This window comes from Parus major, chromosome 2 (genome assembly GCF_001522545.3).
Source record: "Parus major isolate Abel chromosome 2, Parus_major1.1, whole genome shotgun sequence".
NCBI classification, from domain to species: Eukaryota; Metazoa; Chordata; class Aves; order Passeriformes; family Paridae; genus Parus; species Parus major.
In genome coordinates this window covers 28,401,818-28,419,148 of record NC_031769.1, presented here as the reverse complement: position 1 = coordinate 28,419,148, position 17,331 = coordinate 28,401,818, and the positions used below count along the sequence as shown (strand labels likewise).

Genomic DNA, 17,331 nt, shown 5'->3' with positions numbered 1-17,331 from the left:
CACTGTCTTAGATGTTGTGATATTGGAACCTGCCAGTCATACTGACTTGATTATCTAGGTCCTGATTCCCTGGTGTAAGCTCCTAGCTGTTCCTCTGGAGTTTTGTCTAAAGAATATTAGCCTAGACTGGCACAGCTGTGATCTGCTTCCCTCTGGCCACTGGTTTGCTGCTACTGAGTGTGTCATGGCTGAGAAGTTGAAAAAAAAAAAATCTGTTTCTGGGATCTTCTATTAAAGACTAATTTAGTGATGAGATGAATATGGGGTAGTCCTTTAACTTACACGGTATGAAAGCTCCCATGCTGGGTATAGAGATAATGGGCACTGGAGTGCATATAAAATATCCTATGAAATTATACATAAATACTTACTGTTCAATATGTGTTAACACACTGTAAAACTTTGTACTTACAAGTATGTTTTCCATAAAAAAATCAACACTTTTCAGATAAAGAGAAAGATTCTGTTTCCCTCTCCTCCCCTGCTAATAGTAGGTGGAGATTGGCTGTGGAGTAATAGGACTTTTTTGGTAGGCTGGGGTTGAGTTTGGCTCAATCTGCCTAAAAAAGCCAACAACATACTCGTTTTGGGTCAGTTCTTTTGTCTAGCAATGGATTTTAACCAGAGATCTCAAAGCTTCTATTTTTATATTGAAAATGAAATACACTACCCTTGCCAGATAATAATCACACTATATAGAGTAGAGGAGCCTATTTTTCTTAGACAGATCTGTTTCCTATATACAGTTTTAGTGGTTGAGGTAAGCCTGCAGTCTAGTACCATGCACTTCATAGCTTTAATGCTGACTTTTGTGTGATTGGAAAGTACAGAGTACAACAATTGCATCCTGCTTTGAGCTTTCAGTCTTAGTTTGCTCTGTAGCTTAGAACAAACAGATAAAGGATTTTAAATTAATTAAAAATAATTAATTTACAGTGGGATGTGTAAAAATGTCATAATTGATTAGCTAAAAATATTTTTTTTCCATACTTGCTATTTTCTGTTTCTGAAATTCTTTCCTTTCTGTTAGCTCTGGTACTAATTATCCAGCCACTAGCTATTGGCCTTTAAAGTCAGAAAATGCAACATCATTCAGGAGACATGTGGCTGCCAAACCCAGTGAGCATGTAGGAGGAGTGCCTTTACAGGTCAAGTGCTATAGCTGCTCTTTGACAAATCAGTCTGAATTAGCATCATAGGAGTCTGTTGGTATTCGTGCTCCCCCGCACCTCCGGCTTCATCTCTTAGCTGCTGGTGTTGCCAGCCATTGTTTTGCACTCCCAGACCTGCAATCTGTTTCAGTGCTTGCTGGTAGTACAGGAGCACCTTCAGCTCTCCAAACTTATTACCAGAACTTACGGCACACATTGACATGAACTCTGTACCTGAAACTCTACTGCATGTGGCTTCACCCGTCTTCAGTTAGTAATCATTTATCAATATTTTGGGGGAAGAGGAAATGTAATATAGAGTTACTCCTCTGACTGCTATTTGGATACTGATACACTTCCTCTGATATTTGGAGTTCAAGAGTTAGCACTAGTTGGGGGCATGGAGCACCGACGTAAGAAACTTCCTTAAACGCTGTTTCATGCCTATTGACTAAATGCAAGCATGCTGCCAGTACCTGTATCTCTGTGGATAGCTCCAATGTTAAGACCAATATATTTGTGTAGTCCTAATTTAGGCTCATGTCAGTTCCCTGCTGAAGAGACAGGACAGGGCGTGGTGGGACACAAAACCTTGAACATTCTGGTGCTAGAGCCATCCTCTAGATAATCCCAGCTGACACGCTTAGGGGTGCGCTCTACCAGATCCCAGCTTGGTGGAGTATGGAGGTAAATTTGTACCTTTCTTCTTCACATTTAAATTGAGGCTGCCTGCTTTGACAATTGACTGTGTTCTGGTCTCTCTATCTAATCTGTCTAAATGGCTTCCATGTCCTTCTTGTTAGAATGATAAATGAAAAAGGCTATTAAACTTTTAGCATGCTTAATAGTGTCCAGAGCATCAATAACAGATGCAACCATAGCTAATTTCCTGATAGACATGGAGGGTCTGTGGTTGAATATATGCTCTTAAGAATGGAAGCATAAAATAAGTACTTGACAACACTGGTCCAAATGTAGTTTGTAGAAGTCCAGGTCTCTTTTAGCATACATCATATATGCTATAAATTATGTGGATGGCTACCAAATACAGTGGAACTGCCACTGTTTTATAAGCACAAGGTTTTCCCAATATCTCCGCAAATTTCTATAGATTTTTTGCAAATCTAGTCTGCATTTCCACATGTCGATCATTCAGGAGCTTGGCTTAATAAGTCATTTAAAACACTTAGGAAGAGATGATTGGAGAGAAAATTCCTCTTTTATATCAGAAATTGAATGAATTGACTTATCAGTATTAATTTTTACAGTATCTAGTTTGAAAAAGAATGACCAACCAAATAAATGAATGCAGGAGTTCAGCCTAAAAGGTAAAGGATACCTGAAGGGTCCATGGATATTTCTTTTGAAAAAGTATGTTTATGCTTTTAGGTTGGAAGATTTGAAATTTATTTTTTTTTCACCCCTGGGTGTGTATTCCCCTAGTATTTTTTGACTGTATTGTTCTGGAGGGCAAAAAAAGTTAGATTAATGTGTCTGAGTTACTGTCAGTTATTGTTTTCTTCCTAATATCCTCCAGCTTTATGTTGCTTTAATGTATGCATTTTCAGAGTTTTGAACATTGTGGGAAAAGGTTTCACTGGTATCCATTCTTGCCATTAAAGTGCTTCCCTTCTGAATATTGCCTGCCAAAGTATGTGGTATCCTGCAGAGCAAGAGGATGAGGACATAGATTGCAATGAAGCCGAACAGTTTGCACTTCCTAACAGTGACACCAGACATCAATCTTTTGTAAAGACAGCCCAGAATACAGGAGAAGGAGAACTCTCACCCCCACCCCCCCACACAAAAAAACAAAAGGAGAATTATCTTCTCTTTTTTTTTTTTCCCCCCATTTCATTTCAGCAATTTCCTTCTAAGATTCTCCAAGATGAATATGTTCTCAAATTGCATAAGCTGACATTTCAGTGGCTGAGACTCTTTTGGGAAAAAAAAAAAAAAAAAAAATTTAAGTAAAAATAGATTTTTAGTTTTTTGAACTAACTTTTTTTTCCTTTTAAGGTTTTATTTAATTCAGTCTCAGTTCTCTTTTTATCATCAGGCTAATGAATACACTGCTAATTTTGTCACTAATTTTGTCACTTAATGTGTTTCACACATTTATACCGTAGTTTGACCTCAGTATTCAGTAACACTAAGTTATAATTATACAGGTTGGCAAGTGCTCAGAACTAAAGACTGCCAATCTTGTAATTTGCCATACTGGAAGAAGCTTGAGTCAAGCCTGAAGCTTGTATAAAGTGACACAGACCTATAGAAGTAATTTTGAACCAGCTTCTGGGGATCTTCTTTACACAGAAATTTGTTATAGGTTTTATTTTAATATATAAATGTAACTTCACCAATATGGTGATTTAGAGTTGTGAAATTAATAAGCCATATTCTCATCTTTGTAGTGAAAGAGGTGCAGAAAGAGCAAAATGCTGCAAATAGTTTCTACTTCAGTGAATTTCAGAAGTTAAAATACGGTGTGTCAGTCAGGAGGCTGTGAGGCATAAGGTGGATAAACCTTGCTATAACCAGGAGAAACCCTCACTAAAGAAAGAGTATTTGGAAAAACTTCAGGCCAGTAATGTGGGAAATGCTTGACAGGGCTTGGGACTGGGTTCACAGAGAGGATTTTATGCTATGGTCTGGTTATCCTCAAAACTGCCATGGCACTTTTTTTTTTTTAAACACTTTTACACATAAAGAATCTGTTATGAAATTCTTAACAACTGGAAAACGGAATACCTGAATCAAGCCTTATACAAATGTGAAAGAGACAAGTGAAAGTGCAACAGCTGCTGCTATCATGGTTCCCAATGGTTTAGAGACTCCTATCTTTATTATAGAGATTGTCCAGAGCTCAGGGAAACAAAGCTTTGACCAGTGGCAGAGCTGCTCCAGACAACTAGAGCACTTGAAAATTGGCTTCAGGAAGGTGTGAGAAGCAGGCTGGTCAAGCAACTTGTTGTAGCAGAATTTTTGTGAGAGACCTACTGTGGATGGAAAGACTTGGCAAATATTGCACTATTTTCAGAACTAACTTATATACACAGTACTAAAATTTCACCCGTTCTGTATTTTCCTTCATTTTTTGAATTTTTCCTATGTGTCTTTGTGGAAGTGTCCAAATCCAACAATTGCATGCTAAAATTGCTTTGGATCATTTATTTTCTGAGTACCTATTCACACAAGGAATGCATGTTCATTTTCTGTTAGTACTATGAGTGAAGTCAGAGACTGAGTCACTGTTATTTATTTCTGAGTCTTACCCGATAAACCTTTTTCCTTTGTGGCTTTCCATGGTGTTTGTGGAAACAGACTGCTCAGTTCCTGAAAACTGTATGGAAAGCTCACAGGCCATGGGTTAACTCTGTCCTAACGTAATAACTCAGATTCTTACTCTGGTACATGGATATAACAATGCTGCATGAAGTTTGACTCATGCAGCTTAGTTTACAAGAGAACTGCTCCTACTAGAAAAGACTGAATCTTTAGGTATGCTGTGGCTTTTTCTGGCCCTTCCATTGATGTACCATGCTTATGAAGATGGCAGGAAATAACACAAGGCACATATGGGTTGAGATGACCATTATTTTTGACCTGGCCAGCCTCTGCTTTCCTAACCACATGATCTTTTAAATATTTTATGGATTCAGAAGTGTATTTGAATATAATTCATAGTCCCCTGGATTCTTGCTAGATGGGGATAGGATCTGGCCTGTTGTTTATTCTGGGCAGCATGTGTAATACTTTGGCTTCTCTTGATTCTTCCCACGTTTCCCCAGACCATTCTGCATCTTAAGTTTTTCAGATCTTATTGTGGATTTTTTGTGTGGGAGCAGATTTGTGTTTTCAACTGGTATGGCAGCAGATCAAGCAGGAGGTTTTGGCTTGTGCACACATTCTGGAGGCAGGTTTTGTAGAAGGTTGCTCCAATTTTTGGCTTACAAACCATGGGAGTGTATGCCATGTATTACTTGATTACAAGTTAGCCCACTCACTAAATATTTTGCTGACCACATAGAGTAACATAAGATGAAGGCTGAAAAACAGAGATAATCCTGAACAAAGCTCAGAAAGAGCACATCTCAAGTCACAGAAGGATGAGATTCTGAACACCAACTGAAATTTACTAATTAAACTGCAGTACTGTGATTATATAGACCACAGGGTGTCTCTTGGTAGCATCATTTTCTTTTGATACTGGCTTTGTTACGTGCTGTATGATGCCTATCCTGGCACTACCTGGGTAGCACAGGTAATTATTTAATTGCAAAAATTACTAAGGAAGACTAGATTAATACTGAGGCTGAAAAGATGCTTCTGAGTTGTTCCCCTTCTCCTGACACAGCAACTTGATGATCAATGGCTAATGTTTTAAACAGTGGTGGAACGCCTACTTCCTCAAGGCTGAGAACTGATCTGGGTCAGGTACATGCACAGATAGGTGCTTCTCAAGAAAAATGAGAAGAGAAAGGTTAAGAAAATGGTTTGAAGGTCTACAGTAAATCAAATCTAATTCACCACTTGAACTCAGATCTCCTTACAGCCAGTCTTTTGATTTACAGATGTGATTATCTTGAGAATACAAACTGCTGAAATTCACTGTAGCCAAGGCCACAATTTAAGAAAAATGTATCTTGCTAAAAAAAACCCCAACAAACAAAAAAAGAAAGTATACATGTTTCTTAGTGTGTGGTATATAACAGAGCCTTCCAGATAAATTCCTTGGATCTAGTCCTGTTCTCATTAAACCCACACAGCTCTGTGCTAACACTAACATAACCAAGAAAAGAATTTTTCCTATAAGAATTATATTTCTAATAAGCAGGAATCAGAGCCTTTTGGCAAATCATCTATACTGCAACTTTGCCTGAGCAACACTTAAACAAAAAACATAAAGCAAAATTGGATCAGAAGATTCACAAAATAAAGGCTACACCATAGCAGACTGAACAGGAGAATTGCACACAGTTCATATCTAATTCTGTTGTGGAGATGATAGTTAATCTGTTAGATTTCTGGTTTTATGCAAGATGGATCCCAAATAGGATTTTTAATGCAGTTTTTTTAGCCAACTTTAATTAAAAAAAAAAAATAAGTCTGGTAATTGTCCTTACTAGTAACAAAATTTAAGTCATACTATGTTTCAGGGGTTGCTCATCCAATGCAAGTGTAGAATCAGAAAGGGAGAGATTCTGTGGAAAAGCTTACAGAGCTTATTCAAATTGTTAACAGCCATCAATAGTACATTAAAATGGGAAGAGTTGTTGACTCCCTTGAAGGCAGAGGCTCTGCAGAGAGACCTTGTCAAATTAAACGCCTGGGCGATCACCAGCTACAAGAAGTTTAACAAAGACATGTGCCAGATTCTATACCATGACCAGAACAACCCTGGATGTACAGACAGACTGGGGAATGAGAGGCAGGAGAGAAGTGCCAAGGAAAGGGACCAGGGTGTCCTGGTCATTGTCAGGTTGAGCATGAGTCAGTGGTGCCCTGGCAGCCAGGAAGGCCAACCCTGTCCTTGGGAAGAGGTGGGGGCATCAGTGTGGTCAGCCGGGCAAGGGAGGGGATTGTCCCGCTCTGCTCTGAGCTGGGGCAGCCTCACCTCGAGTGCTGGGGGCAGTTTCGGGTGCCACAATATAAAAAATATATTAAACTGCTAGAGAGTGTCCAAAGGAGGGCAACAAAGATGGTGAAGGGTCTTGAGGGGAAACTATATTAGGAGCAGCTAAAGTGACTTGGTCTGTTCAGCCTGGAGGAGACTGAGGGGAAACCTTATTGCAGTTACAAGTGCTTCATGAGGGGAAGTGGAGAAGCAAACACTGATCTCTTCTTTCTGGTAACCGGTCATGAAGCTGCATCAGGGAAGATTTAGGTTGGATATCAGGAAAAGGTTCATTGCCCAGGGGGTGGCCAGGTACTGGAACAGACTCCCCAGGAAAGTGGTCACAGCACCAGCCTGACAGAGTTCAAGAAGTGTTTCAGCAATGCTCTGGGACACATGGAGTGATCCTTAGTGCTGTCCTGTGCTGGGCCACAATTAATTAATTGGACTTGGACTTGATAGTCCTTGTGGGTCCCTTCCAACTCAGCATATTCTATGTTCTATGATTCTATGAACAGATAGAAGAACAGTTAGAAGAAGGCAGAAAGTAATCAAACAGGTTTTTTTTTTTTCAATCAGAAAAGATAATAGTTTAGCAGTTTAGAAGGAGGAAGAAAGGAAGCAGGAGGAAGTAGGAAGGAAGAAGTACAAAAGAAGGATAACATAAATTATTTTACTTCACTTTGGAAAGTCCATAAAAGAAGATAAATGGGACTGCTGAAAAAAAGCCTGGCTCCAGCTCCTTGTTAGACAGTGCTTCATTGCTGTTACAAGACTACTAGTATGTTCCCTCAAAGCCTGGCTTCTCCAGGCCAGTTCCCTCAGCTTCTCATTTTCTTTCTTCTAATTACAGAATTTATACATTGAACTAATGCCAAAATAACAAATCTTCATTTTCTTCTGAAATAAGTTGTAGGATACACATCTCTCAGCTGCCTGGAGCTTGCCTTAGCAAGTACAGGTCTGAATATGAGATGACGTCACAGAGACTTAAAGAGCTAGAATGAAAACTGAGGGCCAAATCATAACCTGTCCTTCATTCAGCAATTTCTGTGTAGCACCAATTTTCCTCTGTCACTTAGCTACATGGCCTCATTTATTCTCTGTTGGGATTACATGCTGATTCTTTAAATTGGGTGACGGATGAAAATATTAATTGATTCAGTAGGTGATAGTAGTAATATTAATAATAATAACAGTAATAAATTCATTAACTCCAGTACCAAGAAGTAGTTGCCCTGTTGTTTTCCAGATGAGAATAGCTCATCAGGTCTCCATCCATTAAGAGGAAGTTGGGGAAAGCCACAACAGGAAAGAAGGCCCTTGCTGTGCTGCGTTATAACTTGTATAACTTTCCTCACAACTACGTGAAGAGGAAATGTTACCTTTATCTTCACTTAGAGGTAGTTCTTCATAATAGCAGCAGATGGAGAGGTTTCACAAGGACCAACTGAGTCTCAGGAACTTAAAGTTGGTCCTGATGTGAGCAGGAGGTTGGACTAGAGACCTTTGGTAGTCCTCTCCTGCCTGAATTACCCTATGTTTGCATGAGATTCACTCTCCTCAATCAAAAATAGGTGTTTTGTGTATAAGCATACTGAAGTTATCTATTTTTAAAATTGTATTTAATAATCACATTTGAATTTTGAAACATCAAAAATTCCATTAGAGCATTGTCTCGGTGGCTTCTCCAATTCCATCGCCTACATTTTTCCCGTGGCTTCACGGTAGGATTTAGTAATTTCACCAAATGCAGTAATACTTCCTGTTTTCTGCATTTTATTTTTTAAAATCTGTGTTGGAATAATAGTACATATAAGAAAGTCCATGCAAGAGAGTATTTTATAATATTATCCTCATTCAAATATCTTTTTTCATTTTCTTTCAAATTATCATCATTAGAAATGAAAAAGTGAAACCACAAGTTTTCTGTAGACACATACAATTTCATTTGTCTTGCAGGCAGTTGGTGAGCAGTCAGCTTTACTCCATGAAGATGCTTGGTCTGTTTCTTAGATTTGACAGATGTCTTTTTGGCATTATGGTTGTAATATTTTTAATGTACTAATGCTTACAGACTGAGTTTTGGGGTGATCTATTTCACCCACTCAAGTTATTTTTCTGCTTCAAATAAAAAGTTCTTGATTATCAGTTTCTTCAGATTAATTTTTAATACAATTTTTTTCCTGATTTAGTCTGCGTATTTCTCAAAGGAATTTAATGTAGTCTGTGCCGTTTGTGTCATCAACAATAGGATTAAGGAGCAGGATTTCATTTACTTACCTAAAACAGAAGCCAGAAATACCTGTAGCAGTTAAATTACTTGTGGAAGAATTGTTTGTTTATCTCCTTAATATTCCTGTGGTTCATTTTTGAATGATAGATCATTTAAGAGGGCTTGTAATAACTAACTAATAATAACTAAAATAACTAATAATAACTAAGAGGGCTCTGAATAACTAACGTTTTACCAATATTTGGTTACCTTATTCCATGTACTTGTTAGTTTAAGAGGCAGTTTAACTGAAAAATGAATCCTGATAAAATGCCTTTTTAGTAATTCGTTTTGAAAACCATTTGACCTTAACTACAATCAAAGTAGACTGTAAAAATCATCATAGATTCCCTTCCTTGAACTTTTCATAATGCTGAAAAATGACTGAGGGAAAGAAGAAAGATCCAGTTACTGTACCCTGTTTGCACAGCTGTGCTTCATTGAGTGGAGGCTTGTGTTACACACAGTTTGTGATAGGAAGTAAATGCTTTTAAAACAACTAAGAGGACAGGTCTTTAACCTCCACCTTTTCAGATGCTTTTTTCACTCATTTAGCTTCTGTCGAGGTCTTGAGAAACATTTCAAACACAAATTATTATAGAGCACTGAAGCTCACCTGAATAATTCATTTCCCAATGTGTTTATTAGATGGAGATGCATTGAGATGAAGTTGGCTGGATGTTTTTTGGGTTTGGTTTTTTTTTGAGAAATATCACTAATTATTCATATAGTGAGTAATACTTCTTCCTTCAGGAACAAATGCATTTAAAGAGGAAAAAATTCTTAGACTCATTAAGTGTTTTTTGATAGTTGCAATTAAAGATTTCAGCAATTTTAAGTATTTTTAAGGGCTTAGGTGTAATTGAAAAATGATTTTGTGATGTTAATTACAAATTAAAAATTGTCAAAATTAATTAGATTAAAAAGTCACAGTTGCCAGTGTACAAGACTGTTACCTCCTGTTACAAGATTGTCTAGTCCCTTAAATGGTAAAGGTACCTTCAGATTCATTAAGAGGATTTTTTTGCCTTACTTTACATTGGAAGTACAAGTTAATCACCAGATCTCAACAGCTTGATGTAAAATTTGGTGAAAATACCTACAGGACTTTAGACAGCCATTATAAAATTGTTTTTTTAATGTGATTCTCATATCTGCCAAGGGCACTTCTCTAATGTCTCTGGTGAAACAAGGTCAGCGGTAATGGGAGTGTGCTGCTAATGGACAGCCAGTCAACTTTTAATTTTTCTAATCAGCTGAGGCTTTGTGTATACATCATCCCTTGAAATGAGACCTCAGACCTTAAATTAAGGATTATGATAAATAAACATTATTTGGGCTGCATTGACCACATACTTTTTTCTTTTTTCCTGTAATTAGGGTAATCCTTACAGCTATATATCTGATGGCCATGAGTATTTCTGTTTTAACATCACACTGGCCAGATACAGTCCAGACAGGCTACCCAGATCTGCCCTTGAGTGAGAAAATGGCTTGAAATATAACCAGGATTTTGAAGTAATCTTCATTTCAGTGAATTAGAGGTATCATGCCTTTGGAGGATGTGACCTATGCTGGTTTTGCTCTGATTCCAGCAATTATTTTTTTTTAACATAGAGCCACAGCTTTCCTTTGGCTGGGTCAAGGCTTCCAAGCAAGCATTGGTTTGTTTTTCCATTTGTCACTAGTGGGTGGGCAGTGGCTGTGTTTTGTGGTCTGTGGCACGAGTGGGTTGAAGATTCACACATTCCAGAAAAATGTAAGCATAAAAGCTGACACCTGTTGTTTGTTTAAATTTGATGCATAAGATTTTTTTGGAACATCTTGTGTCCCCTTCTAATCTTTAAATATATCAAGTGCAAGCATGAGAGCATCTTCAGTCTTTGTCCCTCTGAATCCCGCACAGAGCTCCTCCTGACTCATATTACGAGAACTCAGATGAGGCTTTCTGGCTGTTTAATTCTCATCTCACACATCCTTTTTCTCTTCCAACAATGATTTCAGTTCCTGCTACAGCCTTGCCTTACTTCAGCATGAAATTTACACTGATTTGTGTGCTCTGTCAAACATGTGACACTGACAGACTGCCTACACAAACTCAGCTTTGAGCATTAGGTTTTATTATTTTATGTTAATATAAAATAGCAAAGTGTAAATTGGAGGATTAGCTGGTTCTAGTGTAAGAGAAAAAGGCCTTGGGAAACAAATATTACTTCTCTAGCACAAACCTCATTAGAAATTTTGTGTTTTGCAGAGGTTAATATACTGTGGGCTGCACACCAAGTACACCACAGTTCAGAAGACTACAACTTATTCACAGCCTTGAGACAATCTGTATTGCAGAAATATACCTCCTGGGTAAGTTGCACAAGATTCGTGAAGCAAGTTAATATCAACAAAATTAAATAACAGTGAAAATAGTGTTTATTTCCCTTCAAAGAAAAACATAATTTTTTTCAAGATGTTTGACACTGAAGGTGTAAAGATGAAAATGAAGAATCTGATAATCATAAGTTTTAAAGTATATTGACTAATGTAGTACAGCAAGCATTAAAATAGCTACAAAAGTTAAAGAAGACTAAATATATAACCCTGCATTTTTATTTTCATAACTTTTTGAGTAGATTGGAGATTTTTCATTCAGTTGTTCATATATGAGAAAAAGAGCAGAGTATAATCCAACTATTTCAGAATATGTCTGTCTAGCTAAAAGGAGCAGGGAGAGAAATCGTAATTAAAATTTGCTTTGGACATGCAAATGGATTTAATTGTCTGTGCTCATTCATGTCATATCAGTACCCTTGTAGGTAAGAGAAGTATGTTACATAGTGTTATTTCCATTAAAATTAATTTGAATTGGTGAGCTGTGTAGATACTCAGTATTTATATACAGATTTTAGAAAGTATATTTCCAAATGCATTCATACATGTAACATAATATTTAGGGTTTAATTCTGCACCCAGGGTAACTGCTGATTTCTTAAGTTGAGCCCTCATGTTCTCTTTTGACTTGTTTGGGGTTTTTTTCAATCAGATTGTAGTTTCTATGGTTGTGTGTTATTCAAAATTAATAACTTTAAAATTTAATTTTGAGAATTAGAGTTCAAAAGGGATATTAAATGTATTTACATATATAAATACATAGATGTAATAATATATATTCACTAATGAGATATAACACGGGTAGTGAAGGAAACCCACAGTCCTTTGGCAAACGCTCTATCCAGTCTGTGAGCATATGATTCAAAGCCAAGAGAGTATGCTTATCCATGCAAGTCCAGTATAACTCCATTATCTTTGGTGAAGTGGATTTATGCTTATGTAACTGAACATGGACTTAGTTTCTTGTTCATAAGTGTGTTACCTGCATGACAATAAATTAAAGTGCTATGTTCCAGGGAAATTTTCTTCTGAAAATCATGAAACAGTACTATTTCTTAGATCTTTTTCTTGACATCTTCTATATAGATTCTTGTTGTTTATTTATTAAGAAAATAACCATCTGATGTTAGCAACATTATCTAGAATTTAAATTATTCTAATGAACAATAGCGGAAGGGATGTCTGTCTGTGACAGCTCTGCTTCCTTTTTAAATACTGCTATGTTAAAGATTTAACCTTTGCCCATTTACCCATTGGGACCATATGTGCAAATGCTTAACAAAAACAATAATTCAAAAAAGACAAAAAGCCTGTGTATACATATGGATGTGCATATAACTTTGTCTGCTGGCATGATTTTGAGGATGATACCTCAGAGAGCATCAAATACTCGGAAGACCAAGACGTCTGGCCACCTTGGATTCCGCAGACCATCCTCAGGACCACACTGGTATCACTTGGCAAATAATACATATGTGTTTAAAATTCACAGGCTTTGTGCGAATAAAAATGAATCTAGGAATACGTGGTACTTTTGTGTGCCAGGGTTTATTTACCAAATATTTGATATTAGCCAAACCGTATGGTTAATGTAAATACTGTTTTGCCTCCTCCCTGAACTTTTCAGACATAGGCCAGTTTTCTTTCTGCAGTGCCTTACTCTGCATGATCACAATTCTTACAGAATTTCTATTTTTTTTGTACTGACAGTCTTGTCTAGAACCATGGATGGTTCAGCCTTGAAGCTGAAACTCAGTGAAATCCTTAGTTAATCTCTGAGAGTGATCTGATCTTGTTCAATGTGTACTGTACTGTTCAATGAGTTTGACATCCAATTCTGTGGAGATTGTGAGAAGCTTATGGTGGATGGCGTGGGATTATGTGACTGTTCTGCTGCCAGCTCTGTTGTGTTTTAAGTTAAACATTGTAAGATAAATAAATCAGCATGTTAATCTATGATTGAAAAGATATGAAATGAAAGAGAATAGAAAAACATGCTTGACAATCTGTGGTGTGAGATGTACTCCTGACTTCGGAACCAAGTATGTAGTGCTTCAGTTGTTTGCATACACAGTGTTTCTGTTTCTCCATTGGAGGGGCCATAGAGAAGCAAATCTACTGTGTAGATTGAGAGATACTCTTGATGTCCATTTAGTGGGAAAAAGATGTCAAAAAAAATTACATTAATTTTGAGAAGAAAACAGCAAGCTAAAGCAAGATAATGCTATATAAATGAATATATGAGTGATGAAACAGTCAAGGTGCAGTTGTGAGAGATTTACACTTTGAAAAGCAATGATTTAATGCTTTGAGTACCATTCTCAACTTTCCTCTCCGGGTAAGATTTAATTGCCAATACTAAATCCATAATAATTTGATATCTTAAGACTGTACATTTAGATAATGTGTTGAACTCTGCCTTGGTATAAAAGCAGTGGAAATATCTGCATACAAGTCTGGAAAGGGAATAGGTAACAGTTTTCAGCCACTTCTTGTCTACCAAGGGGTCTGCCAGGTCTGGGATCTGTAAAAAATGGGTTTGCTTTTTAGGTTTGTTTTTTTTTTTTTATCCTTGCCTTTAACTCCTGCAGAGTCCTCACACAAGTTCCTGCCCACATGAACTTGCTGTCAGCAGCTGTCCTGCAGCCCCCAGGCCCCGCAGACCCTCTGCAGCTGCATCGGCAGGTGGCCCCAGAGACCCAGCACGGAAACTCGGCGCTCCTGCTAAACCTCAGGAGTTTCAGTCCACACCCTTTGTGAAAGTGGTTATAAGCTTTTACTTACAAATGGGGGGGAGAAAGGTAGAGATGCCCACATGGGAGAGGGGTCTGTGGAACTTCCAAAGCAGCAGTGCCTTTGGCGTGAGGGCCAACAGCTGCGGTGTCGCAGCTCCAGATGCAAATGTCTCTGCAGCCCTTCTCTGGGTGCTTTTCCCATCAGCTACTGCAGCACTTTCCCAATCTCTCCTGCTGAATCCACAAGTGAGAAAAAATCTGTCAGTGTGATAAAAGTTTTCCTGCAGTTTCGACCAGAAATTCCATTCTGGAGCCAGGAAAGCTTTTCCTCTACAAATTTGTTAAAGTTGATACATTGCCATGAAATCTATTGATTTGGTGAATTGGCATTTCCAGTAAAAAAAACTACGTTATGATTTCCCCCCCCGAGATTGCTCTTCTTATTTCAGTGGAACCACAAATAGGAAAAGTCAAATCTTGGTATGGGAGAAGTTTTCATTTCTCCCTATGAATTCCACTTCTGTGAATGATCTTTAAAATCCTTCCTGCGCAAAATAAAGCTTACATTGCAAGAAAACCCGAGGCAGTTAGTAAAGCATTCTCTTTGACAGTTTCAAATTTACCTATAGATTTATATAAAATTTCCTTCATCCCACCACTTAGCAGGGAAATCCTAGTAGTCTTGTGAAAAGTAAGTTAGGAAATAAATATGAAGATGATCCTTCTTTCCCCTTTGAGTCATCTGTAAATACCACCAAATTGCTTCTGATACTTTTAGGGAAAAAGCATATAATTTTTTAACCCTGCTTTCAATCCTGTAACCACATGAATAATCTGAAAACCATCTGGTTCGGTTTTTTGGTTTTTTTTTTTAATCAATTTCCTCTCCATTCCTTCTAAAAAAAAATCCTGCTGTTATCATGCCATTAGACAGAAACTTAGTCCCCCTCTACTACCTTTTAATTCCTTTACTTCATGGAAAGTGGCTTCCGAGACAGAAACAGAAACACCCTATAGGTAATTTGTGGGGCAGCTGTGATCCATGAAGCCTTTAAATGTAGATTTTGAAATTCCAGCTGTCTGAGCCCTGCCAAGTGATACTGCAATGGCTTCAGGGTTTTGTCCTAGTGTTTCAGACATTGTCTGGTGTTGAAGCCAGCTGACTAAGCTGATATTGCAAGGTCCTAGTCCTCCATTGGTTTGTCACAGTGAGATATGTCTGTGGTGACTTTCTAGAGAGCATCAGTCACATCACTGGGGTGGAAGTGCAGTTGGTTCACAGCCTCAGTGTGACTTCTAATCTATTGGACAACCCTTCTGACTAAAACTGTGAGAATAGTGGTTTTACGTGCTGTGTCCAGACCTACACTAAAGGAACTCCTGGTCCAGGATGCTTGTCATGGCTATTGGACTGCCTTCTTGGATGTTAAAAGATTTGGGTTTTATGAAAAGGATATTAATAATTTGGAAATGGATTTTTCTATTTTTCCTCTACTTCACAGGGACCTCTTGTCAGCCAGACAGATATTCCCTGAGTGCTAAAGAGATTTAAAGTTTTGCAGAAAGCTCTGCTACTGTTTGGTTTAGGAAAAATCTCTGTATTTTAGAGAAGTATTAACTTTTAAATGCAGGTGATATAACACAATGTCAGGTAAAAGGGAAAAGAAAAATATAAGCCTTTTTCTAAATAAAGCAGACTGACTTTTAACATATGAAGGTCTTAGAAGTTTTATTCTAGTGCTCAGCCAGTTAAGCAATTAATTGTGAAATTCCTAGGACTTCATCTGTATCTAAGATACCAGGATTTCCCAAGTAAGCAGTTTTCTGATACTTTTTTCATGCTAGCATTATTTTTAGGACTTAGCAATATATTGCGACTTTATGGGAGATGCCAGGAGGAAGTTAAGGTGAGAATTATAATTAACTTGGAAACCCAAGTAAACTTCCCTTCCCTCATGGTGCTTATGTTGGGAGTTTGGATGGAAAAACTATAGTTTTATAAATTCACACCTTGAATAATCTGTGATAATTCTTTCCCTTTATGGGAATCCTTAATGTCAAGGTGGTGTTGCTGCCTGCTCCGTGTAGTACACAGTATAAGCATATAACACCAGAATTCATGAGTTCTTAAGCTGAATTTTCTACTTGCCCAGTCTGGCTTGTGGGAAATCACTTTTGGATCAATTTATGTCTCATTTGCTATAGCACATCTAGTAATAACATAATAATCGCTATCTATTTATGCTGTGTAATATCTGCATTATGGATGTATTACAAGAAGCAAGTATATTGTGCAGTGCTTTGAGCTCCTGGTAAGTACTTCGTTGTATCATCATGAGTTTAGAATTATATGTCTAATGTATGTTTTCTCTCTCATTTTTCAGATGTTCAACTTGCCCATGGCTCTTTTCATTCCCCCTTCGGTGTTTGCTGTTCATTTACAGTTTAATCTGCTTTACCAGTTTTGGATACATACAGAGGTAAACCAGGTTTTTAAGCCATGCCTAAACAGTTAGCCTGGAGCAGTGTCTTGGAAATCCACTAGCAGCTGATTTATTGTGTAAGAAAAATCTTCGTCTGACTTCTTTAAGGAGAAACATCTGTTCATTTTTATTCCTTTTTCTGAATATATATTGCGAAGTTTATAAGAAGCAATGAGGCCAGTTGGTCCCAATTAGATTTAGAAAAAAAAAAAGTAACTGTAAGGAATCAAAACTTTTTGCCATTTTAATGCTGTATTTTCCTATCTTGCAGCTTATTAAACATTTTTGGCAGATACTGAAACTGATTTCATTTCTAAGATAAATATTTTAGGAAAAAATACCCAAAAGCCGGTGCTTCTTAAAGATCATGTAGAGTTGCAACTAAAGTCAGATATTGTTTCTTTCTTAATTCAATTCTCTCATGAAAAATGCTCTGTTGTTGTCTGATGGCTGTTTGTTTATGACTGCACCATTTCTGTTTTGTGAGTTCATAGACCATATTTAGTTTACATACATACATGGTTAATTGGACACTGTAATTAGCAAGATGTTTCCCACTCTTCTCAGGTAGTTCAAAAGCCCTTTACCTCTTCCTTGCATTATAATAGAGGTATTTAAAGGTTCTTTATGTTGTAAGTCAGTAGCATATTTCTCAGTAGCCCCGGGTGGGCTGTGGGCTAATTATTTC

General features: G+C 37.5%; 1 protein-coding gene across 5 annotated transcripts in view; it reads left to right on the top strand.

Moving 5' to 3' along the window:
* AGMO (alkylglycerol monooxygenase) overlaps positions 1-17,331 on the top strand; it is a 185,112-nt gene that overhangs the window by 64,351 nt on the left and 103,430 nt on the right. For all 5 annotated transcript variants that reach the window (XR_004495796.1, XR_004495797.1, XM_015620011.3 and 2 more), the window contains exons 4-5: positions 11,298-11,401; positions 16,545-16,640. Coding sequence is in view for 3 of the 5 variants with exons in the window: in XM_015620011.3 (XP_015475497.1) it covers positions 11,298-11,401; positions 16,545-16,640 (200 nt within the window). In the remaining 2 variants the exon portion in view is untranslated. The remainder of the gene's footprint in view (positions 1-11,297; positions 11,402-16,544; positions 16,641-17,331) is intronic.